Raw genomic sequence first — 26,326 nt, forward strand, 5'->3', positions numbered from 1 at the left:
TGTGCAGGGACGTCCCGTTGGACGCATTTGCACGGACAGTGACGACGCGGGCACAGTCACACGGACACGCGCTCGCCTAAGAGACGCAGCCGTGTGCACACGCGCGTGCTGATACGCAATCGTGCACACGCGCGTGCTGTTCCACACGTGCGGTGTAAGTCCGCATTCGTTTGCTCTTTGAAGCTGCGTCGGCCGCCCTGCCTGTCGCGAGGCCCTCGCCCGCCTCGGGTGGCACCGGGATCTGGGGAGAACTACGCGGACGCGGGCTCCGCACGGCCGGGGGGCACGCGCACCCTCCGGTTCTCCGCGCAGAGCAGAGGGACCGGCCGAAGGCCCGAGGCGGGCCGGGAACCTCGGCAGGCGGGGCCGCGCGCACCTGCGTCAGCGTCGCGCACCTTGCTCGCTCCCCAGCGAGCGCCTTGACCTCTCGCCCTCCGGGAACCCCTGGTCCTCCTTCCCCGAAAAAGGCTTTCCGCAGGCCCTGCCCAGGCCCTGCCTGCGCCTCCCCACCCTCCCGGGGCGCGCGGAACCGGACACGCGCCTCGACCCTCCCTCTGGGAACCCAGACCCAGCCTGGCTCCCCCGCACGCCTGGATGCGCACAGTCCCCCGCCTGCGCCCCGCGGACGCCCCCCAGCTTCCTGGAACAAACCCGTAGGGGATGCGTGTTCGCGTCCGGGTAGGCGGTGCCAGCCTTTTCTGTCCCGGGCCAAATCAGTCCGTCCTAGTGATTCGTCTTTGTGTCCCCAACCCCCGCGCCTTCAAACAGGAGGTGAGCCGCGAAGGTGTGCAGAAGTGAGCCAGGCGCGCCAGGTGAGAGGCGGACCCTTGCGGCTGGAGTAGCCGGTCTGCACCAGCCCGGCTCGGACACAGTTCCACAGGCGACACTGCCGTGAGGGTCACGCAAGCCCGGGGACGGCGGTTCGGAGGCAGATAACAGGTCCCGTGAGCCCCAGAACGCAGCGCACAATAGGGGCCTGCGGCCGAGAGCCTCTCCGAAAGTGACACGCGCGTGGGTTCTGCGGCCAAAGCTCCGCCCTGCGTGGGTTCCAGCCCCCGGAGCCGTAAATGTCACGCGTCCGAGGGAAGACTTGCCCTGAGGCGGGTCTCTGCGCGTAGAGAGCAATTCCAAGTGCACAATCCACGTGTCGCCGTGGACTCCCACGCGTACCTGCGAGAACGCAGAACAGAAACCGGCGCCCGGGGCCAGCAGGCCGTGGCCAGGGGAGGGAGCAGGGTGCGGGCCGCGACCTGGGAATGTTTGCGTCACAACCTCCGCCCAGGAAGGCCGTGGGCTGGGGCCAGAGTCTCTCCCAGAGGGTCCCCGACGTTCTGCAACGCCGGGCGGGGCCGTGATCTTGGGTCGGTGACAGTGTAGACGTCGCGCCCTCCTCCGAGTCCCCCCGGAGCCACCCGGGGGCAAATGGCCCCACCCAAACCACCCCTCCACCCCCGGCCCTGTGGCCCTGACCCTCACCCCTGTGCCCCGGAGCTAGGGCGGACCCTCCGCGGACCAAGAAGGCCCTTCTCCTGTTCCTTGGAGTCTGAGCACCCGGGGCACGGAGGGACCCAGCGCCGGTTGGGGGAGGGAGGGCAGCCCCGGGTGTCGGGAAAATGCGGCGTCTAGGCCAAAACAAGGCTTTAGGACGCAGAGTCTGCTTCTCTCCGCCCTCGCTCCCGTGCGCCCTTGCCCGCGCCCCCAAGCCGGCGGAGGGTCGCGGTCCCCGCTCGTCGGCGGGAGAGCCCCCGCGCCCGGCCCGCGTCGCCCCGGGTTAGGCGGCCCAGCAGGCTGCGCCGGGCCACGCGCGCCAAAAGGCGGCGGGAAGGAGGCGGGGCAGAGCGCGCCCGAGACCCCGACTCGCGCTCGGCCAGCTGGGGGGGCGGGGCGCCGGCGGCCACCTCGGCCTCCGCCCGGCCCCGCCGCCCGCGCTCCTCCCGCCGCGCTGAGCGGCCCGCGCTGCCTTCCCGCCCGGCTGGCGGCCCAAGGCGCTAACGCCCGCGGCCGCCCCTGCCCGCGGCGACTCCCCTCCCCGCGCCCATTTAACCCGCCTGGGCAGCCCGCGCTCGCCCTGCACCCACTACGGGGCCAGCGCCCGCCGGCTCAGGCGTCGATGCCCCCGGCTCCGACCGCACCAGGTAGGAAGCGCGGCGCGGCCTGCCAAGGCCGAGCGCAGGGCGGGGCGCGGGGGGCACTAGGCTCCGAAGCTAGGGATTGCTAGGAGGGAGGCAGCGTGCAGGCGCAGGGAGAATGGGTACCGTGGGGTGTCTCTCCCGAGTCTAACCGGCTCCTGGAGGTTGCACCGGTGGCAGGGAGCTGGCAGAGTTCAGCCCGGCCAAGAGATGCGGGGTCCTGTCCGAGTGCCTTTGGGGCCAGGAACAGCCTCGCTGGGGCTGGGATTCCCCGAGGCCTTCCTCCAGCTGACCCCTGTCCACCCCAACTTCCGAGGGGAGGTGATGGGGAAGAGGCTGGGGGGTAGTGCAGGAGCGGGTGGAAGTTGGTGGAGGTGCAGGTCGCAGAGGAGGTCCTCCCCGCCTCTGCCCCTCCGTGTGCACCCAGGAGGGCTGCACAAATCCTGCCGTGTTACTCCCCCACTCCCCAAGGCTGAGCGAGACCCAGGCTCCCCTGGATCAGCAGAACTGGGCACGGCCACCAAGCCAGCTCGGTGGAGCCAGTGACTAAGGGCTCCGGTTCCAGAGGGCCACCTCCAGGTGGTTCAGAGCTGCCCCCCCACCCGGTGCCCAGCCTGTCTTCTGAGTGTGTCCAGGTGGAGAGAGGAGGGGCAGAGGCAGCACCCCCCCCCACCCTGGGGAAGCAGCACCTCCATCCTGCCTCCCTCTCCTTCTCCTGGCCTCAGCCTTTGGAGGGAGGAAGCTATTATTACCTTCCTACTCAGCTTGTATTGTCGCCTGGTCCCTAAGTGGACATGCAGAAAGCATTCACATGTGACATAAATAGATGGGTGACAGGTAGACCACTGTCAACCAGCAAGGGGCCAGGAGGCCAGGCATGGCGAACTTCTGACCAGAGGTCAGTCAGTCCAAATGGACTGTGTCTGTTCATTGAAGAGCTGGACGTTTGGGAACCGCCCGCACAACTGACTCTGTTGCTGTCGTGTTGCCGTTTGTCTGTTGAGCTGTAATAATTAGCTACGGAAGAAAATGAGTGAAGCGAGCTATATCGCGTTGTCCCGCGGAGCTGACTATTCCGTCCGGCCGCCTGGCATCTGATGTACTCACAGAAGCTAAAAGGACATTGCATTGAGGACAAAAAGACAGGATGTCTGAAATTTTGCAACGTACACATTTGCGGATTGTGCGTGCGGTTTTAAAAGAGGTGGAAGGGCTGCGCCTGCTCGGTCGTCCGCTGGTCAGGGCTGCAGGTGAGCTGCTCTGGCCGCTGCTACCTGGGCCCTGGCCCCAGAGCACTTAGGCACCTCGCCACTCGCTGACCTTCTGGTGAAGGCTACAGGGAACAGGGCAGTGTCTCCAAATCCGGAAGGGTAGCCCATGGGAGAGCCGGCCTGGTACAGACATTAAGCAGGTAGATGTAGGAGTCAGGATCCTCAGGTCCAAGTCCCCTCTTCTCCACGGACAAGGCCATGCCTGATCCCTTCTTCTCCACGGACAAGGCCATGCCTGGCGTCCGTTAACTGGGCCCAGAGGGACGGCTGTGGTCCTCGGTGCTGCTCCTGAGTTGGGAAGCTGCGGGGCGGCCACAGATCTCCTCCCCGCAGAGGGAGTGGAGTGGCTGACTTGGGGGCAGCAATCTGCCCAGGGCTTGGGCGGAGGCTGATAGCCCCAGTCCGGCATGATAGGGAAGATGCCTCCGTTCAGGATCTATTTATAGACTATGCCCCACCCACATACAGGAGTGGATTTACAGCCTTGAACACAAGTAAGGGAGGCAGCTAGAATGGAGGAGGAGGCGGAGAGGCTGAGGGCTTAAGGAGAGAGGCAAATGTTCACCTCGAGGTTCTGACACCCGAAAGGGAACTCATTTTATTGGTGGGGGAGTAGAAGCCACGTGGTCATCCGCATGGGAGACAGTTTCAAGGGGAGTCTGTCCTCTAGATACTTATATGAAAGTCGTGGCCAAAACAAAATAACGGAGAAAAAAGCCATTGCACACATAGTGAACTTTGGGTTTGCAAAAAAGTAGAAGCATTTTCCAAGTGTGTTTATTCTATCCAGCCCCTGTGAAAAGGGAGGGCACACCTTTATTTCCCAGTTCGGGCATTTCTGGGGGAAGGCTGGGACAATATTTTAAAATATGTCATTTTCTGGTGACTTAACTTCATACAACAAAAAAGGGAAAAAGACAGAGGGGCGGCTAAATAATGCAGCAGGACTCCCTGGCTCTTCTGGGTGGGGGTCTTCCCTCCTGGTGGGAAAAGCTTTCTTGCCGACCCATCCCCCCAACCTTCACCCAGTACACTGTGGATCATTTTCCCATTGCTGAGGGCATCCGGTCCTGCCCAGACTTCTTTAACAAACACAGAACACACACCTGTAATTAGCAGCATCTACCTGTGTGTTACCAAAACACACAGCAATGTCGCCTTTGAAAAGTTTGCCTTCTTAAGTAAGTTATGGGAGACTCCTAGAAAATCTTTTCGTCGTGTGTTCTGTAGAGGAAAATGGGTTCTGGTTTAGAGATGCTTCCCCTGCTCATTGGGGTTCAAGTTAAAGACAAGTCATAGGTCTGAGAGATGAGCACAGCGGTTATAAACGTTCGGTCTGTCCCCCCCACCCCGTCTCTGTGCACTTTCTGGCAGAGCAGACATTTGCTCATCAAAAGCGCTCTTCCCCCCTCTCCTCCCTGGGACGTGCTGCCCTAAGTCAGAGACCCGAGAGAGAAAAAAAAATCCAGCCTAACAAGTGTTGGCTAAGCCCCTCTGGTACCGTCCCCTCCCTCCGTGGTGGCTCAGCCGGGTACTTAGCTGAACCCTCCATATACTTGTTCCCATTAACGTTCACTACAGTCCACAAGGCAGATGCTGAGGGGAGGGAAGGGGAGACAGCCTGTGCACTTGCCCAAGGTTAGAGCCTCAGAGCGCCTGAGCAGCGCCCCCCCCCAACCCCGCGGGACCAAAGCCTCCTGAGCAGGAGACACAGCCCAGCCCTGGTCCTGGGAACCATCTAAAGCAGAATGTGGAAGTTCGGGGTGTTGTAAACTCGAGTCGGAAATCGGGGAAATCGGCGCCTCCTGCAGTGTTTGCGGGCAAGTGAATGTTGGCGTCCCCTGTGCATGTGGAATGCAGGCAGCAAGCCCCCCCACAGGGGTACGAGTGACTTCTTCCCCTGGAGGAATCACCAATATTTTCGTTGTGCATGACCATTGCCGCAGAAATCTCAAAATTTCGTTTGTGCTTGTCACCGAGTTGAAACTGAGTTATTAGACCTGTTGGGGATCTTGTTGATTTACCTGTAAGGAATCGCAGGCAGAAGTAGATGCAAACTTGCTTTTAAGTCCTTTGATAGCTGTGTTAAGTTTCCTGGGGCACCGTAACTCAACTGGCCACAGGGTGGGTGGTTTAAACCACAGAAACGCTCTCCGTCTAGGGGCCAGACGTCCCACAACACCGGGGTGTGACTGTGCATGCCGGCACGCCTGGCGCGGAGCTACCAGCCCAGATCCCAGCTCGGCCTCCCTAGGCCTTGGGTGTCTGTATGGGAGCTCGGGGCCCACCCATCTGCCTCTGTGCCCTGTCTCTCTAGGGAGGCTCTAGCCTTTCCCTCCCATGAGTTGCCGCAGGAATACACCGGAACCCCGAGGGCACACACAAAGCACCCAGGAACTCCTGCCTCCTCCACCAGGCAGGCATAGAATACCTGGGCATTGCCCGGCCTGCCAAGGTCCCCAGCCAGAGTGCAGGGGCCCAAGTGGGCAGGGCTGGGCTGGGTACCCTGTGTAGGGGGTGGATGGGCATCTCGGAGTGGCTGCAGGTGGCAAGTTCCTGTCCCGGCTGTCCCCACCCAGTGCCAGCTGGCAGAACCACTCCCAGTGGCCCTGGGTGCCTGTGGGGCGGGGGCAAGGGGTACTAATTGCTCACCGGCTGCTCCAAGGTGCCGGGCCCTGGGGGGAGGGAGGGAGCAGGCAGCTGGGGAAGCCTTTGGCTAATTGGGCTGGTAGCTTCCCCTTGAAGGGGGTTGCATTGGGTCCTTTGAAGTGTGCAGGGAGAATGCCCGCTCCCCCGCCTGCCCCATTGCCTGGGATTTTAGAGGTGACTTTCCTGGGCTATGTTTTCTCCATCCTCTGCACAACGTGAGCAAGACCCAGGGGATTCTCCTTTGCAGGCTCAGGGCTCACCTGGGCGGTGCACGCTCCAGGCAGGCTGTGTGGGGACAAGGAGGGAGGGTGGCAGCAGGTCCCAGATGTGGGTCCTGGCCTCCTGTGTGGGGTGACAGAGCTGCTTGCAGAGTGTGGGCTGGCCAGGGACACAGGTGTCCCTTCTGCAGAGGAGGGCACAGCACTCACTGGCTGGCATTGGGGCCACCAGAGAGAAAAGTGCATTCCCCGTTTAGAAAAGGGGGGCAGCTGGTTAAATGGAGAGACCTGCCGGCCAGCGCTTCCCCAGGAGGCCCAGCAGTTTGTGCTCAGAGGACATGCAGCTCCTCTTTGGGGTGTAGATGGGACCGCCAGGATCAGAGACACTCTGAAGGGCAAGCTCCCCTTCCCCTCGCGCTCTCTGCTTCCCCCTGTCCCCGACCACCCACAAAAGCCCCTCATTAGCCATCCCCCTTCGTTTTCTCTTCTCTTGGAGGCAGGCATGCCCCGACTTGCTCCTGGCTTCTTAATTTTTGATCAGGGATGCTCCTCGACTAATTACTTGGCAGTAATGAGGGAGGAGGTGCAGAGCGGGGAGCGAGTCCCTGAGCTTCCCCGACAAAGGCGCAAACGTAAGAATAAGGCACAGGACGCTAATTGGATTAATGTGGAAGTGACAGATTCTGATAAAAATAGCAGAAAAGACGATGGTGAGACTGAGGTCGGTGTATGTCCACGCACACTGTCCAATCTCCCTCTGGCCGGTTTGGGGTTGGGAAGCCTGAGAACGGAAAGTCTCCCCTTGAGAGGAAACTGTGTGGGTCAGTAATTGGGGGAGCGCATTCCGCGAGAAGGATGCAGCGTGGGGGGCTGCACTTTCAGAGCTTGGGGCTGTCTGGGCCCAGGGTCCTTCTGGGCAGCAGAGCCTGGAGGGATCGCCTTCCTTCCTTACCGCAGAGAAAACCCCTCCGTCCCCTTCTCAGCGGGAGCTGCCCAGCCCAGGGCCCAGAGGCTGCGGTGTGGACTCCTGCTGTGCCCTTTCCGACTTGCCCAATTTTTTGCATTTCCTCGACAAAACTTCACATGGTAAAAGGTGACAAAAGTCACAGTGAGGGAGGCTAGCTTAGGAATCATCCAGAAGTAGACTCAAAACCGCCCTGACTCTTACTCCTGTAACCCCTTCCAAGCTTGGCTTCTGTAAGACCAGAGGCAGAGGGCCCTCCCCTCCTCCCGGGAGAGGCTGTGGGGAGCTGAGGTGAGCTCGCCTGGTCCCAGAGCACCACGCCCGCCTCCTGGGTGTCTCCCGGCCTGATCTAGGGATGCCATCAGGTTTCCAGAACTAAGCAGAGGCTCACCATGCCTTATCCCATGTCCCCTTTAAAAGAGTCGGAATTCACACTTCAAAAAAATGTATTTTAGAAAAGTAGCACAGTACCTGAATCCTGTATTTTAGAACACCACCGACGGGTCTGTGGGAAATACCACACAGACAAGCTCTCCCCAGTTCCTACAACACAAGGGGATGTTTTTCTTAAGATTTTACTTCTTTATTGGACACAGAGAGAGATCACAAGCAGGCAGAGAGGCAGGCGAAGAGAGGGGGGAAGCAGGTTCCCCGCTGAGCAGAGAGCCTGATGTGGGGCTCAATCCCAGGACCCTGAGATCATGACCTGAGCTGAAGGCAGAGGCTTAACCTACTGAGCCACCCAAGTGCCCCAGCATAAGGGGATGTTGACCCTAAATGAGCAGCAAGGGTCACAGAGAGCTTAGGAGTCTGTCCCAGAACTAGGGAAAATCTAGATTTCTGAGCTCTCTGGATTTCAAAAGTCACCAAAAGAATGCAGAAATAGGGGGCACCTGGGGGGCTCAGTGGATTAAAGCCTCTGCCTTCGGCTTGGGTCATGATCCCAGAGTCCTGGGCCCCGTGTAGGGCTCTCTGCTCAGCGGTGAGCCTGCTTCCCCCCTCTCTTCGCCTGCCTCTCTGCCTATTTGTGATCTCTGTCTGTCAGATAAATAAATTTAAAAAAAAAGAATGCAGAAATAGGCCATATTTCACTTAAGACTCTATTTGTGCGTTCACACACGGTCACTGCTTATGGGGCACCTGCCCTTCCCTCGTGCAAGCAGGCCCAGGGCTCGCCAGACCTTAACCCCCACCACCTCACCCCCACCACCCCCTAGGGCCCCGGAGCAGCTTTCTTTGTTCTTAGGGGTGGGGATCAGTCTGGTCTGGACGGTGGGGTGGGGGCGGGGAGGCAAGAGGGCCTGTCCTCTCGGTCTTTCCTGCGCCACCGGGTGCCTTGGTGTTTGGAACCCTGCCAGCAGGCGTGCCCAACGTGGCAAAGCTTTGGCCCACCTGGTGCTTGGGGGACACAGGCCCAAAGACTGTACTGGGTGGTGAGAACAGAGACAGCCCGGGCCGCTGGGCTCCGCAGCGACCGAGCGTCTGGTCTTGGGGTCATGGGATCCACCCCACACTGGGCGTGGGGCTTGCCAGAAAACAGAAAGAAAGAGTAGAAAAGAGGAAACACAGGCTGCAGGAAATGTGTGCGTGCCCTGGGCGGCTCGGGAGGTCCTCCCCGTGGTGCTTCGTTCCCAGGGCTCGCCTCACTCACCGCTGGTGCTGTTGAAGCCGCCTGACCGCGAGCGAGCCTCGCTCTGCTGATGGGCCCGAGGGACGGGGTTTTCTCCCGGGCCTGCACCGTAGCCCGTGTCTGACCTGTGTCGCACGCAGAGGAAGCGTGTGGTGGATCCGTGGTCTGCTGGCGGGGTGGCTTCCTGACTCGCTTTTGGGAGCCCATCCCTGTGCGGGGCTTGGGGTGGGGGTCTGAGGAGGGACCCTGACGGGAGTGAGGGCAGCCAGACCCCACTGGCGTCCCCCCACCTCCCCTCACCCGTGGCTGGAGCCAGGCAACCTCTGGTCTCAGAGGGGCACATGCTGTGTCTCAAGGAGCAGGACCGGGAGCCCTTCCTGTGCGGGGACGAGCAGCCACCGACGCCAGCTGTGGTCGGCGTCCCCATCTCCAGGCCAGCGTGAAGCTTGGCGTTGGCTTGGGGGGCCCCAGTGGCCTTCGCTGACTCCCAGCGACAGGGTGTGTCCCTGAGGGCTCCCTAAAGCTGCGGCTCAGAGCCTAGAGTCACGTTATTTCATGTGACAAAGGGACCCAGAGGTGATGGTGAGCCCCCGCGGGGCCCACGCCATAGCAAAGGTCCTGGTGAGCTGGAGCCCGAGGGCCGGGGTCAGAGGCGTAGAGGGCCGTGGGGGCAGAGGCTGCGGGGCTCTTCCCGTGATTGGGAAGTTTGGAATGTGGTGGCAAGGCCTCCTGTCACGCTGAATTACCTGAATTATCTGTCCACGCGTGTGCCCCGTGGGCAGCAGAAACACAGCTGAAGGTCAGCACTTGCCTGGCCGGACCCAACACTGAAGGAGTCGGCTCCGCACTTGTTCGCACCCTCGGCAGACGGATCGCGGGTGTATGGGACGACCTGTGGAAGCTGCTCCAGCCGGGGGACAGCTGGGTCGAGGCTGGGGACAGTCGCGGCCTGTGCATGCGTCCGGACGTTTCTACAGGGAGCAGCGGGGCAGAGGCGTGCACACACAGGTGGACGCCCCGGCTCCCGCCCCGCCCCCTCCCCGGCTCCCGGTCTGCTTCCTGGCGGTTTGGGCCTGTCACCGGGTCACTGTGCGGAGGGCATGGTATCGCCTGCCGGCCTCAGGGCTCCCGGCCACGCTCCGCCCCGGCTGCCCTGGCTCCAGGCTGGCCTCCCTGCTTCCTTGGCTCCAATGTCATTGCCTAGGCGACCAGGACGCTGCCGCCACCGCCTGCCTGCCCAGCCACGGGCCGTGGGCCTCCCAGCTGCCTCCCCTCCACGCCGACCTCGACCCTCGGGGCCCGGGCTCCCGCCAAGGTAGGCTTGGACTCAGCCTGGCCCGCCTCTCTCAGGCCTGAGCTTGGGGTCCTGACACCGCCTCCCTGCCACACAGCACAGCACAGCAGACACCCCTCGGGCCCCCCCAGAGAACAGAGCCCCTCCCCACTGTGCCCCCCACCCCAGCACCCGAGAGTAGGGGGCACAGGTAGCAGACAGGCCAGTGCAGGGAGGCAATGCCCGGGCTCCTCTGACGGTGCTTGGGTGAGGAGGACCAGGCACGGCGGGGCGCTCCGTTATACCCCACCTGTTCCTGGGGGGCCCGGGCGGGGTCCGGGCTGGGTGGGGGCAGAAGTTATCCTGGAGCCTCCACCCACGGGCCTGCTGGGAACTGTCCACTTCCTGCCAAGGAAGACGCCACTCCCTAGCTTCTCGGGGGGGCCCCCTTCGTCCAGGATCTGTCACCTGCATGGAGCCCAAGAGCCTGTGCTGACCCACCCCTCTTCTTCGCCCGGCGGCCTCCACGGGGACTGGGACGGCAGGGCCCGTTCCCTGTGTCGGTCCCCTGCCGCCGCTGTCCTGCCCTCACGGCTGGGCTCCTGAGGTAGGGATCCTGGGGGCCCGGCCCCCCTGCAGGGGACGGTGATTTCCCCGGGCTCCATGTGAGGAAGGCAGAGGCAGCGCACCCAGGTGAGGGGTGTGGGGTGCGCCGCGGTCCTGTCCCCTCCCGTGTGGGAGTGCTTGCGCGTGCGGGATGAGGGCTGAACCAATGATGACTCAGTCACAGCTACGGACGGCCCCACAGCCGGATGGACAGCCACGCTCTGCAGCCATGAGCCAGCCCAGGGCTCCTGCCAGCTGCCCGTGTGTAGCTCAGTCGTGCGTGGGGGCTGTGACCGTGGCCGCCCCACAGGTGGGAAGAGAGAGACCCCCACATGTGCACGAAGCTGCTAGCCGGCCGGAGGTACGGGGTCTGGAGCTGGGAGGAGCTTTGCTGAAGAGGGCGGCGTTAAGCGGCCGGAACCGGCTTGGAAGGGGGTGGTCCTGGGTAGGACCCGCGTCCTCGCTGCCTGCCCCCGACCCTCAGGACAGTCCACTTGTTCCGCCTCCCCCCGCCGTACCTGCATCCCACCGAGGCCTGCCTCACGGACCACCCGCCTCTGGCTGCCGGGCCCGTGTGTCTGCCAGGATGACCTTCCCCTTGGACGTCCCACTGCACCCCACATGAGCTGAACCCTGAACCCGGCTCCCCGAAGTCCATGGGCTCAGGGCTCTTTGGGTGCTCTCCATCGGGCCTGTCCCTTCTCCAGCCCGCCGTCCAGTCCCATCTCCCCCTACTCGGTGGGTGCCCACCCTCCCCTGGACCCCAGGCCCAACGTCAGCCTGGGAGACCTCCGAAGGCCACACTGATGTGGACCTTCATGTGCCCTCGCGCTGACCCTGGCCGTGGTCTGCACGCGTTCAGGCCGCCCTTCACGTGGGCGGTGGAAGCAGCTTTGTCTGTCCCCCGGTAGCGGGGGCTCCTGGATGGCGGGGCTGCCTGGTGGGGGCCAGAGCAGACCCCAACCTAGCCTTGACCTTCCAAGCTGTGTGGCCCAGGGCGGGAGACCCACCCTCTCTGTGCTGCTGTAAGAACGTCTGGAGAGAGTCGGGGTGCAGAGCGTCTCCCTTCCTGCCGCGTTACGAGGAAGAGTTACGACTTCGGGCCGGGGCTGGGACCGAGGGAGCGTGCAGTAGATTCGGGGCACCATTATCAGAAAGATGCCCCCAAGGCTGGGGACAGGGACAGGACGTGGGCAGCGGCAGCTCTGTGGACATTTCTGGAGGGAGGGGGGATGGATGGGCCGACATCGTGGCAACTTGGATGAAGTCTTGTCAGCCGCGGGGAGGAGCTTAGGAGCCTGTGGAAGGGCGACCCCGACACAGGGCTGCGGGGGTGGGGGGAGACAGATCAGAAGGACCGCGGTGCCCGCAGCCCAGGGGCAAGAGGACAGTGTCTGCTCATTGGCCCCAGGCCCTGTGGCGACCCTGTCCCAGCAGGTCCCTAAGGTGGAGGCCCCTCCAGAGAGGGCAGCTCCCGCCCCTGCACAGACAGGGACCGGCTGCCACCTTCGTGTGCCGGGCAGCCATGGTCCTGGGAAGAGTGGCCACGAGCGGCGGGGGCAGGGACCTCTAGCGTCAGGAGCAGCTGGGGCAGGCGTTGTGAAGGAGGATGCTGTGACCGGATGCTGGTGTGTCTCGCTCTGCAGGTGCCTTGCTCCTGGACAGACCAGGGCGGGGCACGGGGTGGTGTGTCTAACGAGCCAGGGACAGGGCAGCGACCAGGCCCAGCCTCTCTCCATCGCAACCCCTGACCAGGGCTTGGCTGCTTCTTCCACTGACCCCTGGTTGTAAGGAACCGTCGGTCCGCTGCGGATTGCTGCTGATTCTCAGGCTCCCGGGATGTGTCGGGGTCAGCACCCTGCTCAGTGTGTCCCTTCTTCCCCGCACACGCGGCTCGGAATAGGCAGTACACCTGTCCAGGCAGTACCCCTGTCGCACAGCTACAGAGCAGCAGAGGTGGGCTGCGTGGATGTGTACGGAGGGGGAGAGGGAGCTGGGGGTGTGTGACGGGGCCAAGCCGCTGAGCCGGAGACCATGGGACGGGAGCTGTGTGGCCAGGCGTGACTTGCACGTGGTCGGGTGAGGGACGGAGGAGGGGTGCCTCTAGATCTGCAGAGGGCGGCGGGGTGGGGGGGTGTCTCGCGGCAGGTGGGGCTTTGAGGTGCTGCGTGAAGAAAGGGGTGGGCAAGGGGCTTACCAGGCAGGATGCCCAGTGTGCAGGCTGGGGAGGGTCAGGCCGGGTAGAGGGCGGGGTCAAGAGCAGGGTTCCCCGAGCCAGATGGCTGGGTTTGACTCTGGGCCCCAACTTGCTGGGTGTCCTTGAGCAGGTGAGCTCCCCTCTCTGTGCGTGTTTCCACCTCGACAGTAAAAGGAGCGGCAGATTTGCTGGTCTCCCCACACCCCTCGGGGTGCTGTAGCGGCTGGCGATGCTTGGGTGTTTCTTGGTTTACTTCCTCTGCAGGAGCTGGTCTGTGACAGCCCTTTCCTGTCAGGTGTCGGGGTTTTCAATCGTGGGTTCACAAAACTGCTCAACCGACTGCCTCTCCCGGCCAGAGCCAGACCCTGGAGCCCCACGGCCCCGGGCGTTCCAAGCCCACGTGCTCAGGGGCGGGCACGTTGCCGTGCGGCTCACACGAGTGCTAAGCCGACCCCCAGACTCACACCCGGACGGCTGGCGGCTCCTAGTCCTCCGCACCAGGCCCGGGTGCCCGACGAAGGCCTCCCAGACCCTGCCGGCTGCAGGTGGCAGCCACTGGCCGTGACCGGGTAAGAGGCTGGCAGATGGGAAGAAACAGGGCCCGAGGGGGCTCTGAGGCTGCCCCCTGCCCTGCCTCCTTCCCGTGGGCCCTGGCCGGGGAGGGAGGAGGCGGGGAGGGCAGCGTAATCAGGCGCCTCCAGCTGTTTTCTTATTTCACAAGTGCGCCCTGGCCCAGATGCAGAGGCTAAATTTGGCTGCCGCTGCGCGCGCCCCTCTTGAGCCCGCGCAGGGGGACGGGAGGCCCCCAGGCACGTCCTCCTCACCAGGCCCAGTGGGGCCCCGTGTTTCTGCAGGAGGTCCCGGGCGCAGATCCGGCCAGCCCTGTCCTGACCCCCCTCCCGCACCCTGCGTGGCCGGGGCTGCCCAGCACTCCCGTGGCCACGTGGCCTGGGCCACAAGCCGGCGGGGCGGGCAAAGATGGCCGTTGGCCTGGGTCCCTGAGGAGGGACGCACTTCAGGCCGTCCGGGCCGCACCCCACGAGGCGAGGGCCACCTGTGTTCTGGGGGGTGATCGAGGCGGCAGAGGCCCGTCGGCCCCGAGGGCCGGGAGCTGGGCCCGGAGCATCTTGCGGGGACTCCGCTGGGCCGGGGACAAGCGCCCTCTCGCAGCTCTGCTCCCTGGTCCTCGCCCGCCGGCTGCCGGAGCCTCCACCCAGGTAGGGCCCTTCTGGGCGCCAGAGCGTCCGCAGTCGCCTCGAGGCCACGGGGCTGGTTGGAAGGGGCCCGGGAAGGCCCCGGGGTCCTTTCCTGCGATGCTCCAAGTTTGCTGAGCGCAACGGGGAGATGACGGTGGGAAGGAGCCTTGTCATCCCCGCGGGGCCCGAAGAACAGCAGCGACGGAGTGTTTGGGGACAGGGTCAGAGCGGGGCTCTTTGGGCGGAGGGAGCGCCCTCCCTCCCTAGATGCTGGAATCCCGATGGCTCCGTGTTGCCCTCCCTGTGCTCAGGCCAAGCGTCCGCTCCCTGTCCGGACTCTACAAGCAGTGGGAGGGGGTGGCCACCAACGGGGTGGGGACTACCATCCCCCCCCCACACAGGGTGCTTCCCTTGGTCGAGTGTCAGCAGGTCACAGGAGCTTATCAGGGGCGGTGTGGGGGCCCGGGGCAGGTGGAGGGGACGGGCACCATCTGGCCCGACAAGCGGGGCTCTCCTGGGGACCACGCAGAGGAAGCTGTGCTCCACTGCCCGCTTGGCGATGGGAGGCAGAGAAGACGGTGTCCTGCTTAGGGATCGGGGAGGACAGTGGCTTCCTGGAGGACACTGGGGCCTGGCCTGGCCTAGGAGGACACAGATGGGGGTGGGGTGGGGGGGACATGTGGGGAAAGGTAGGGGCAGAGGGGACAGGATGGAAGGCAGGGACGGGACACGTGGGGACAGGACGGGGACAAGGGGACATGTAAGGACAGGGTAGGCAGCAGGGAGGGGACACAGGGACAGGACAGGGGGCAGGGAGGGGACACGTGGGGATTGGGCGTGACCGAGGGTGTGAGCTCCTGGAGGCCCTGTCCAGGGCTTGGCCAGCAGCACCGAGAAGCAGTGGTGTGGCCCCAGGTCTCCCCTGTAACTCTGACCCCAGATCTAGAGCATTCTCTGTGAGGGGACCACAGGGATTGGGGGGTGTCGAGAAGCACCCCTCCCCCACCAGGGATGACGATGAAAATGTTGGCAGATGTGGCCGAGGGGCTCCGGCGGGGACCGCTGGGTTGGGGACTCGGCAATCCCGTGTGTCACATGCAAAAGTTGAAGAGGAGGGGGTTGTCTGCACCTCTACTCCGGCTCTGGGCCGCACGGTGCCCCCAGCCCACCCGAGCTCTGGGGGTCCTGGGGCCTCGCCGGCAGCCCCGCAACACCCCCCGAGTAACAGGAATTTGCTGGAAATTCCTTGAGGTGCTGCAGCATCAGTAGAGCCCCCAGCAGGGCCCAGCGCCCTGAGAGCGGGGACACCTGGGGTACCCTTTCTGACGCTGCCCCTGGCCGGGTGGTCCTGGGCCTCGTGGGCGCCCACACCCACGGCCTCACCCCACCCGGGGCCCTGCTCCCTGCGAGGCTGAGTGCCCTTTCCCTGCAGGGAACCTGCTCTTCCTTGAAGGCCCTCAGGGGTCCGTCCGTGTCCCGCACTTGGACCTCGGTGATGGCCTCACAGACGTTTCCTCGGGGGCCTGTCCCCCGCCCACGAACATGTGATCTTTAAGGTGGTGGGCCGCATTTGCCAACTGTCCTTAGGCCCAGGAGCCATGTTTCCAAATTTAAAATACGGGTCACTGGGGCCATTGGTGTTTCTGACAAGGGGCTGTTCTGGGTTTCACCTCTGCCGTCCTCAGATGAAACGCCACCGCGGGTCCAGGGATGACCCTGCCCCTGCCCCGAGGACAGAGGAGGGGCCCCTGGTATCCAGGGCCGGTGCCCAGTGCGGGCCCCAGTCCTCACCCCGATATCAGTGTTGCTCGTCTCTGTGGCCAACAGGAGCTCCCAGGGCCCATGGGACAGGGTCTGCAGCTCCCTTGACTCGTGGACGCAGGGGCCTGGGCTCTGTGCGCCTGGCTCGGGCCGGGGGGTGCCTCCCAGCGAGACTGAGAGTCAAGGAGGCGGTAGCTTCTGGTCTCGGGCCCCGTGGCATCCTGTGAACAGGGCAGCACAAGTCTCTGGACCCTCATTTTGCCGAAATGAAGATCCTGAGTGGTCACCAGTGGAGGCTGCGGCCGCCCTGCAGGTGGACAGGGAAGGGCCCCATGGAGCGGGGGTGGGGGGGTGGGGGGGGCTGGGCTGCTCGAGGCCCTTTCCCTGAGCGTCTGTCCCAGAGTCTCGGTGAACCCCCTGGTGCCACTTAAAGTTGCAGATTCCTGAGCTCCTGTGGTGGGAGCCCGGGGCGCCCCGGGATGTTTTCCTTTTAAGATTCATTTATTTATCCGAGAGAGAGAGAAGGAGAGAGAGGGGGAGAGGGCGCACACAGGGGCAGAGGGAAGGGGAGAGAGAATCCCAAGCAGGCTCCGTGCTCAGCTTGAACCCACGACCCCCCCAGATCACACCCTGAGCCAAAACCAAGAACCCGGTGCTCTGCCCACCGCCTATCCGGCGCCCTGGGAAGGTGCATCAAATCAGCGCCTTTGAAGCGGGGGCGCACTGCTGGGGTCTCAGGCCAGCAGGGAAGTCCCTTCCGGGCCCGGGGCCCGTGCCCGTGGCTGAGTGGGGAAGCCCAATGGGTAGGACAGGACGCCTTCCCTAACATGGGGTTCGGTGGGGAGCATGATGATGTGGGGGTGACGGTGACAGACGCCCTGCACGGGAGCATGCCTGGCTGCGTACGGCTGGAGCCCGCCCTGGGCAGAGGCCCAGCGGGACATGAACAGGTAAACGCAGGCTACTGTGTCTCTGAGTCCTTCAGGCTGGACCTGCTTTCAGACAGAGAAGGATGCAGGTAACGACAGGGTCGTGGCAGCTGGTTTGACCGGGTGTCAGGATGGCCTCTTGGAGACGGTGGCCTCTGACCCGAGCCCCAGGTTCTGGGCAGTGCCCCCAGCCCAGGACAGTAGTGCGGAGGCCTGTGGGGGACGAGGGGCGTGGGGGTGGGCCCTGCAGTCAGGGTCTGCTGGCCACAGCGAGACACTGGGGCCTTCTGCCTACACTCAAGGGACAGCCCACTGGGGCGAGGGGTTAGACAGGGAGGGGATTGATGTGGGGCACTGCAGGGGCCGGGTTGGACCCAGGAAGGGCCTGGCCTGGGCAGTGGTGATGGGGGAGCAGTGGACCTGGGGTTTGCCGAGCAGAGAGTCTGGGGAGTCCTTGGAATGCCTCTCCGGCCCTCACAGGGGCCCCAGGGACTAGGGGGTCACTTAGTTTCCTACTGCCGTCCAGTGTGGCCGGACTGGCTCCCTCTGCCCGGACAGGTTCCGTCTGCCCTGCCCCCTCCCCCTGGGTCAGAGCCGGCCTGACCGGGTGCAGCTCGGGGCGAAACAGGGTGCGGGCTGAGGGCAGACACGCCAGCTGTGTCCCCTGGCGGTTGGGGTGGGGGGACTCTGGGGTTCCACCTCCCTGGCTGTTCCCTTGGGAGGGAGGCACAGGGGCTCGAGGCGGAGTGTGTCCCCTTTCCCGTGCCGGCTCCGGGACGCTGGGCCTGGGGACATGGGGAGTTTTCCCTTCTCTGCGGCCGATGGGCCCAGCCCGTGCTCTGCGGCTCCAGGGCTCCCCACACACTACCCCAGCCTCTTCGGTTTTTTGATTCATTTTTTTCTTAAATCAAGGTGAAATTCACGTAACATACAACGAACCCTTTAAAAGGTGACCCACACAGTGACGTTTCGTAGTCACAGTCTGTGCAACGTCTGCCTCCATTTGGCTCCAGAACATTCCGCCACTCCCTAGGGAAACCCCGTCCCTGTCCCCTCCGCCTGGCCCCGGTACTGGGGACCTGCCTCCGGGGCCTGCGGGTTTGTCTGCGGGAGCGTCCTGCGCGGACCCTGACACCTGGTCCCCTCGGTCAGCAGCGTGTCCTCAAGGCTCATGCAAGCCGCCACGAGGGGCCCTGCTTCGTTCCCTCCCATGGTCAAGGGACGCCCCGCTGTACGGATGGACCGCATCTGTCCGTTCGTGCAGGGCTGGTGTGGGCTGTTGGCGTCTTCCGGCCGCCGGGGTTAGATCGGCGAGGTCTTGCTGACCGTCTGCTGTGTGACGTCAGCCAAGTGTTTTTCGTCTCTGGGCTTGGATGGTCCATCAGCAAACTGAGGAAGGGGGGGCCCAAACGGCCTCCTGTTGGCGTGCACTCCCCACCCCCAGAGGCCACTCCACGGACAATCCCTGCTCGCCCGGGAAGGGCCCCCCATAGCAGCGGCAGGGGCAGGTTTCTGCCAAGGCAGCTGGCGTTACGCCGCCTACGACGGCCACCACCCGGATTACCGGGTGACCAGCGCCACACCCAGCACTGGGCTCCACTGTGCTGTGGACAGCGTGGCCCGGGGTGGGAGTGACCGCCCCAGAACAGGAGGCACGCCAGCCCACATCGCCCAGCCCTGTTAAAGCCCGTGGGGGGTCAGGGCGCCTGGGGGGCTCAGTCGGTTGAGAGCCGGACTGGCGATTTCAGCTCAGGTCATGATCTCGGGGTCGTGAGGTTGGGCTCGGTACCGAGTCCGCTGGGGATTCTGCCTGCACGTGTACACGCTTTCTCTCTCTCATCAAAGTAAAGTATAAAAACACCCTCGTGGGAAGAGCGTGCGCTAAAGGTGTGTCTACAGCGACGGGGGGGCGGGGCGACTAATTCTGAATTCTGGGGAAACACCCTCGGTCACTCCCGTGCATACAGCTGTGCTGTGTGACCTCAGCCGGGCACGAAACCTCTCTGAGCCTGCAGGACAGTTGGTTTGGGGCCAGTGCTCTCTGAGCTGCCAGGCCCAGGCCATCCTTGCCCAGCCCGCCTCAGCCCTCGGGCCTCCTGTCGCCAGGGCCCAGCCCAGCCCCTGAGGCCGCCCTCCTGACTCGCGGCACTGCTCCCGAGACCAGTGGCCTGGCAGTGGCGGCCCCGAGAGAGGGCCACAGACCCCCACCAGCAGCCGCCCACCTGGGGACGCAGGGACACACAGTGGGTGCGCCCTCCCTCCCCCAGCGGCTGGGGGCAGGCCTGGACTTGCCCGCTGGGACACTGCCAGGCGGACGGCGGCCAAGCTGATTCCCACAGCCCTTTGCCAAGGACCCGGAGGCTGGCTCAGGGGAGACACCACATTGGCCTTGGAGGGGTGGTAGGCAGGGCAGGCTCTGGTTTCCCTGCCCCTTCCCGCCACGGGAGGACAGGGGTCCCAGCTTTGCCTGCCCCGGCCCTGGGATGGCAGGCCCACCGCGGGGTGGGAGCTGGGTGTGGACGCTCTCAGGAGAGGAAACCCTGGGACAAAGGCTGGCCTGTCTGGGCACCCCAGTCCCTGGACATCTGTGACAGGGGGTCCACAGTACAGTGATCCTGCTCCCGTGACAGCGTCACGGCCTTGGCCTGGGGGTCCCTCGTGGGGTCCGAACTGCTTTTGTGTCCAGCCACAGGGGAGAACCCTGTCTAAGAGCGGGTCGGCTGGCTGACTTCCTACAACCACGGGGCACAGCCGGCCTCGCCCCAGGCTCGGCTCCAGCCCCAGGGCCTGCCCTGCATGGGCCCTTCCCAAGAAGGGGGTGACCCAAGATCTGAGCTGTCCTCATGTCCTGGGGCATCAGGAGCCCCCAGGCCTGGCCCGAGGCCTGAAGACCAAACCTAGAGATACAGTTCATAGTGATAGCGGCCACACCGGTCCCCGTGTTTACTGTGCTCCAGGCACAGCAAGGACTTCCAATTCGAGCTCCCAAGGGCCCTGCAAGGGGGTGCTGTTTTACCCCCCCCAGGGGGTGGCTCTGAGAAGCCCTTGCTGCCAGGGCACCCTCCCTGACCTGGGTCTGGAGCCAGGCCTGTCCCTCTGCAAGGTGGGGTCCTGCCTGCGAACGGGGAGGATGAAGTGAGGGGTATCAAGGGGTGACCGCCCTGCCCAGCCCTCGGGGATGCTGAAGGAGGGCATGGGCCGGCCTCCCCAAATCACCAGGGTCCTTCTCCCCTCCTCACAGAGCGAGCCGCCCTCCGGGCTGGGTGCAGAAAAGATGTCCCAGCCGACCTCCACAGACGAGGGGGCCACGTTCGAGCATCTCTGGAGCTCCCTGTGAGTACCGTCTCCAGCCACTGGGCTACTCGGGCCGGATGAGGGGGAGGTGGGGCTACTGGCCTAGGCTTTCTCCTGGGGATGTAGGGTACAGAGACTGGGCCAGGAGAGGTCCAGGGGACAGAGCTCCGGTGGGGCCACGCCTCCCTGCTGGCCTAGCTCTGGAGAGGCTGGCAGAGGAGACAGACAGTGGGCTGAAGGGCAGGGCCCCCAGGAGCGGAGGGCCAGCCCCGAGCTCCGGCCTGGGTGGTCTGGGTCTGATGGCTCTGCTCCTGTCTTCCCAGGGAACCAGACAGCACCTACTTTGACCTTCCCCAGTCCAGCCAAGGAAACAACGAGGTGGTGGGCGGCCCAGAGGCTGGCATGGATGTCTACCACCTGCAGGGCATGACCACGCCTGTCCTGGTGAGTGGGGCTGCCATCTGCGGCCGTAAGCCTGGTCCTGACCTGGAGACGACAGAGTCGGGAAACAGGCACTGGGGGTTTGTCAGGACGTTTCAGTGGCAAAGTAGGAAATGTACCAGCTCCTAAAACCGTTAGTGCAAGGGTAGGAATGGATTCAGGTGTGGCTGGATCCAGGTGTAGGAATGGATTCAGGTGTGGTTGGATCCAGGTGTAGGAATAGATTCAGGTGTGGTTGGATCCAGGTGTAGGAATGAATCCAGGTGTGGCTGGATCCAGGTGTAGGAATGGATCCAGGTGATCCAACCGCTGCCTCTGTCTCTTACCCTGCTTCCTCCACAGTGGCTTTGTGCTTAGGCAGCCTCTAGTCTCTGTGGAAGGGCACCAGGCCCCACCGGCATCACCCTCCTTGCAGGGAGGACTCCTCTTTGCTGGTTGGCCAAGAGGCCTGCCTCTCAGCAGTCTGAACATGGTTTGGGGTCCAGATCTGAGCCATCCTCGTGCTTCTGATGAGCCTGGGTCCTGTGGGACAGGGGCAAGATGGGATGGAGCGGAGTGGGAAGAGGGCCCCAAAGGAAGACTGAGCTGCTGCTTCAAGAGGAGGGACCGAATGGGGGTGTGCAGGGACCACCGAGGCCCTGACACCCGTTGCCATGTCCCAGGTCCTACCGCCCCGGGTGTTCGTCTTGGTGAGCAGTCAGGGCTGTGCAAGCCGGTGCACCGCCGTCCTAGGCCCTGTGCGTCAGGAGGAGGTCGCTGTGGGTGGAGCCTAAGAAGCAGGTGTGAGGACCGCTGGGCCCCGGGAGGCCGAGTGCCGCCTGCCGTCCCCAGCATCCCCCCTGCAGTTGCCTCCTCGGGACAGCCCCCGCCAGACCCCAGGCTGCCCCGTCTCCCTGGGAGGTGACTGTGCTGCGTCCAGCGTGTCCGTCTCAGGGGACCAGGCCAGGAGCCAGAGCAGTGCTGGGAACCGTGGAGGCCGGGAGGGCCAGGCCCCTCCCTCAGACAGTTGGAGCCCCTCATCCCCTCTGAGGAACCCTGAGCCATTGGCAACCAGCAAGGGCCGTGGGGGCTCCAGGCATGTGCATGGGCCGGGGGCAGGCAGTGGTGGGGGCAGGAGGGTCCCCCGTGTCCTTAGTTGTGTCCCTTGAGGACACTAGGCTGCTCCCACGCCACCTGGGCCGTGGCCGCCGGGCGTGGGGTGTGGTGGGCAGGGAGCTCCAGGGTCCCCGGCTTCCCCCGAGAACCCTTCATACTGGGTCTGAGAAATCTGACTGCCCAGCCCGGGCCTCCTGCCTCGCTCAGACTATCTGAGAGCAGCTCACGGCGACCCACCTGTCGATTCCCATGTCGCAGGGGAGGAAGCTGAGGCAGACGCAGGGGGAGGGTGGGGCTCGACGGGCCGGGCGGCCCCATCCCGGTGCTCCCCAGGGGCCAAGGGTCTGGACCTTTCCCCTCCCGGGTCCCCCTCCTGGGCATGAGTGTCCTCCCCAGTGTGTCGGTGATGTCACTGCCGGCTGGCGGCGTCTGGGGCGCGAGCCGCTCAGACGGCCCCTCACGGAGCCAGCTCGGCGGCTGGACCGACCCTCGTGCTTCTGATGGCGGCAGGACGCACCGCAGAGGCTTGGAAAGAGGCTTCGTCACTCTCAGGGCTGGAGGGCACGTGGCGGGCCCCGGGGCACCCGGCCAGTGGCAGGGAGGGAGAGAGAGAGTGCAGAGGGGGGTTCTGCCTTTATGTGGGGCCAGGGAGGAGGGCCTGGGGCTTGGGGGACTTGCTCTTTATCGGTGAACTTAAAGCCTATGCGTGGCTTTAGAGCGCGGGCGGGGAGAGCAGGCTCACTAGGGAGTCCGCGGTCCGGGTCCCTCGGGGCTTTCTGCGAGGGGGCCTCGTGGCTGGGGGGCCGGGCTCTCCCTCCAACTGGCCGCCGGCCACGCAGTCCTTCCACACGGTGTCTGTTAAGTGGCCGCCTCCCGGTCAGAAGCCGACTGCCAGGCGCTCACACCGTCCACTCTGCGGAGGGGCAGGAGCTCTAGGGAGGGCGGACCCGAGTGTGATCTGAGTGTGGGGAGCCGCGCCCCCAGCCGCCCCGCTCACCCCTTGAGGGCAGAGGGCCCTGAGCACGCCGCGGCGCCGGTGTCCAGAGGGGCTTCTGCGCTCTGGTAGGCGAAGGGGGCGGTCCCAGGTGCTCCCTGGGTGGGAGGCGCTCCCCCACGTCTGCCCGGGAGATGTGGGGTGCCAAGCGTGTCTGGGCTAGGAATGGGGGGCTGGCCTCTCAGCGGCCGTGGGGGTGGATTCTTGTGTGTGGGCATGGATTCTTGGGGGGAGGGTGAGCTCCCTGAGGTCATGGCCACCAGCGTCCCAGCTCCTCGTACAGCTGAGGGGCGTGGAGGGAGGCCTTCGTGGGTATGGGGCATTCTGACCCATCCCATCCCTACCACTTTTTTGCCAGGTGAGGCATGGGGGGTGGTTACTTAACTCCCCAGGCCTCAGCTTCCTTGTCTGTACCTTGAGCGGGTGAGAGCATTACGTCGTCAGCCCGGCGAGGACAAGGGTGGTGGCTGGCCCACAGGGAGCGTGTGATAAAGCTAGGTGCTGTGCAGGGCGAGGCAGGGCGAGGCAGGGCGAGGCAGGGGGAGGCAGGGCGAGGCAGGGGGAGGCAGGGCGAGGCTCCGTGTTGAAGAGGGATCAGGGTCCTGGGAGCAGCTGTGCCCGGGAAGGCCCTGACACCCCAGGGCCTCTGTGGCCACCCGTCCACCGGGGGGTCCCTGTAGGAAGAGCCCTTGCCCTGGGAAGTGGCCATAGCAGCCGACCCCACGTGGCTCACCGGCCAGCGCCGGCCCCTCTCCAGTCGCTTCCCGTCTCCTGCAGCGGGAGAGAAGCCTGTTGGGTCCCCAGCATCCCCGGGGCCTGAGGAGGAGGGTGAGCGGACGCGGTGAGGAGGGCAGTCTTGTGGGGTCTGCGCTGGGCCTGGAGGCCCCCCACGGTCCCGGGGCGGGGGCCCAGACAGGATGAAGTCCCCCGCCGTGGGTCCTCCAGGTGTCCAGAGGAGGAATCCTGATGCCCACCCCCCCCGGACTCCGCTGCGGCTGAGTGTGGACTAAGGGCCTGTGTGTCCCCTCTGAGCTGGGGACGAAACGAGGGCCAGGCTCTCGGGGGAGGGGGCCCCCTCCCAGCTCTGATGAGGCATGAAAAGGAGATGGCGGGTACCCCGCTAAGCCTGGCCGCCTCCCTGCACCTGCTCCTTCCAGCTTCCCCTACAGAGTCTGTGGGGCTCCCTGCCCCCACACACCCTCCCCGAGCCTCTTCCCGCCTCTCCCAGCGCCTTTCTGTGGTGACAGCTGGTGTGGGCAGGTGGACCATGGGGGGGGCGGGCTGTGACCGCAGGGGCGGCAGCGCAGCTGATCCGGGCTGGGGCCCACCACCACCTGCCCAGGGCTCAGGTGCCCACAGAGAGCCGCACAGCCGGGCAGACGCCTGGGCTCGAGACCCCCGTGGTCACCCACGGGGCAGACCTTTCTGGCCTGGGGAGGGGTCACTTCTGCCCAAGAGCAGGAGAAGGGAGGGCACAGCCCAGTGTGGACCCCGGGAGTAGGTTCTCCGGAAACGTCTGGGCCTCAGAAGGGGCAGGTGTGCAGGGGGGCGGGAAGGGCGTCCGCTCCTCAGGGAGGCTCCGCGGCCCCAAGGAAGGTGTTGGGGTGGAGCTCAAGGCCAGGGAGGGGGCTCAGCTCTCACGGTCAGCTCCAGGACCCCACCTGCCTCCCAGTGAGCCCCAAGCTCACGTCCTTCTACAGGCCATGGTGGGAGCGCCTCTAGGGGCACAGAGCCAAGCACCAGGTCCTGGGGTCAGCCCTGTGACCTCCCCTGTGGGGGGCACTGAGCCTGTGGGTGGTCAGGACGGCGTGGGAGGAGTTTGGCTCTGGCAGGCACATCCCTGGGGCCCTTCTGTTGAGTCCTGTGCCCGAGGGAGGAGGAAGGCACACCCCACGGCTTCTCCCGCCGCCTTGAGCCTGCGGGAGGGGCCCGTGTGCGATCTCTAGTGCGTTAGAATCAGGAGAGCTGGTGAGGCCACCTTGGAGGCGACCTGGGGGAAGCAGCTGATGACCGGGTGAGGAGGGGGCAGTTCTCGGGACAGAGTCCCCGGCTCCCGGTCCCTGTGCCCTGGACAGCCAGGGCTTAGGACAAATGCACAGGATGCAGATGCTGCTCAGGCAGACGCTGGGGCTCCAGCCCAGGTGGACACCTGCTCTCGGTCCGTCCAGGGCCGCAGCCTGGCCTGGGCTCGCTGTGGGGGTGCCCGAGCCTCCTCGGTGGTGCCCCGCAGTGTGGGTGGGCCATGGCCCCTCTGTCCTCTGTGTTCCATGCTCCCACCAGGGCTTAAGGGAAGACGCCTTTCTGGCCTGGTGTCCTCCCTCTGGGCGGCCAGCATCCCTGGGCCCGGCTTAGGTCCCCGGGCCCTTCCCGCGGCCTGAGCCACTCCAGAGCCCTGGCTTCCTCTGCCCAACATCTCACCACCCACTTGGTGGCTTCAAACAGCACCCGTGGCCTCCCAGTCTCCATGGGTCAGGAGTCCGGCCTGTTTCCCCGCATCCCTGCTCAGGGTCTCCCAGGCTGCTGAGTGTCATCCGGCCTAGGGCCTCTTCCAGACTCTGCTTATTCGCAAAATTCAGTTCCTTGCACCTTTCAAGCCCAGGTCGCGACTTCCTTGCTGGCTGTTGGCTGAGGGCCGCCGTTCTCAGCTCCTAGAGATTGCCCACCCTCTGCTGCCCTGGGGTGCCTCTACCACCTGGCCGCGTGCTCCCTGAGGCCAGCAGGAAGTTGTTGGCCCACAGGGAGTGCGTGATAAAGCTAGGAATTTGCTGCCCTGACCTTTTTGGAGGGCTTACCTGATTAGGCCTGGCCCACCCGTATAGTCTCCCTGCTGTCGACTTGGAGTTGACTGGTTTGTAACCTAATCCCAGCAGCTGTCACCGCATTCACAGCACCGCCCGGGGAGGGGATGCAGGACACGAGCCAGACTGCGGATCTTGGGGCCACCTTGGGGCGCAGAGTCCGCACAGGGTTCCTGTGTGCCGGACTCCTGGGGACTCTCCCCTCAGGCTCTTCTCTCCTTTGCTCCCCGACAGCTGCGCTTCCCCAGCCCCAGGGCGAGACGTTGCCCTGACCAGAGGGGACACACCTCGTGAGAGGCTGGGGAGGGGCCCAACTTCACACAGCGCCCTGTGGGAGCGGGGGTCGAGCCCTCCTGTTGCTGTCCGGCGCCGTGTCCTCTGTCCCCCCACCTGCCCAGCCCACGAGGCACCTGCACTTCAGCCTCCTCCAAAAGCGTGAGGACACTGAGGGGCAGGACCAGGGCGGGGGTGGCGATGGGGCTCCCCACCCCAGGCCTTCCCATCTTCAAGCATTCGGGAGAAGGAGGCTCTCCGCCGCTGCCTCCAGCCAGAACTTCCAACTGGACCTCTCTGCAGACCCCCTCCTCGTGGTCTCATGATGCGTGGGGGGCCCCCAGCACGCTGGGAGCTGACAGCCAGTGTCCTGGGAGTGGGCTGTGTCTCTGCCTCCGGCTCTCCGTCTCTAGGGTTCTGGGCTGGTCAGCAGATGCCCTGCCGGGCCTTGGCTGGAGCCCCCTTTGCCCCAAGCCCGGGGCTTCCAGGCGCAGGAGCCGGGAGGTGGCTGGGGAGGTGGTGAGAATGGGCTGGCCGTCCAGCGCCTCATGGGTCTGTAAGCTCTTGTTGGGGCCTTGGAACTTGAGCGTGGCACGTCCAGGGCCACA

At 64.6% G+C, this 26,326-nt stretch overlaps 2 protein-coding genes across 4 annotated transcripts in view; one reads left to right on the top strand and one right to left on the bottom strand.

The window, feature by feature from the left end:
- Positions 1-5,367: 5,367 nt before the first annotated feature.
- LOC122899368 lies at positions 5,368-10,008 on the bottom strand. 3 transcript variants are annotated; one of them, XM_044236988.1, is made up of 5 exons: positions 9,608-10,008; positions 8,883-8,986; positions 7,703-7,774; positions 7,220-7,344; positions 6,930-7,068 (listed from the first exon to the last, which is right to left on the bottom strand). In XM_044236988.1, the coding sequence occupies exons 1-5, from the start codon at positions 9,816-9,818 to the stop codon at positions 6,930-6,932; spliced, it is 651 nt and encodes a 216-aa protein (XP_044092923.1). In that variant the 5' UTR covers positions 9,819-10,008. The 3 variants fall into 3 exon arrangements, with proteins under 3 accessions (XP_044092926.1, XP_044092923.1, XP_044092925.1); XM_044236991.1 differs by lacking the exons at positions 6,930-7,068; positions 7,220-7,344 and adding an exon at positions 5,368-5,424; XM_044236990.1 differs by having other exon boundaries at positions 6,930-7,344.
- A 979-nt stretch (positions 10,009-10,987) lies between these two features.
- TP73 (tumor protein p73) overlaps positions 10,988-26,326 on the top strand; it is a 49,049-nt gene continuing 33,710 nt past the window's right edge. Inside the window, exons 1-3 of the mRNA XM_044236982.1 lie at positions 10,988-11,101; positions 20,065-20,156; positions 20,441-20,561. Of these exons, the coding sequence (XP_044092917.1) occupies positions 20,098-20,156; positions 20,441-20,561 (180 nt within the window). The 5' untranslated portion in view covers positions 10,988-11,101; positions 20,065-20,097. The remainder of the gene's footprint in view (positions 11,102-20,064; positions 20,157-20,440; positions 20,562-26,326) is intronic.

Source organism: Neovison vison, chromosome 2 (genome assembly GCF_020171115.1).
Source record: "Neovison vison isolate M4711 chromosome 2, ASM_NN_V1, whole genome shotgun sequence".
Taxonomy (NCBI): Eukaryota; Metazoa; Chordata; class Mammalia; order Carnivora; family Mustelidae; genus Neogale; species Neogale vison.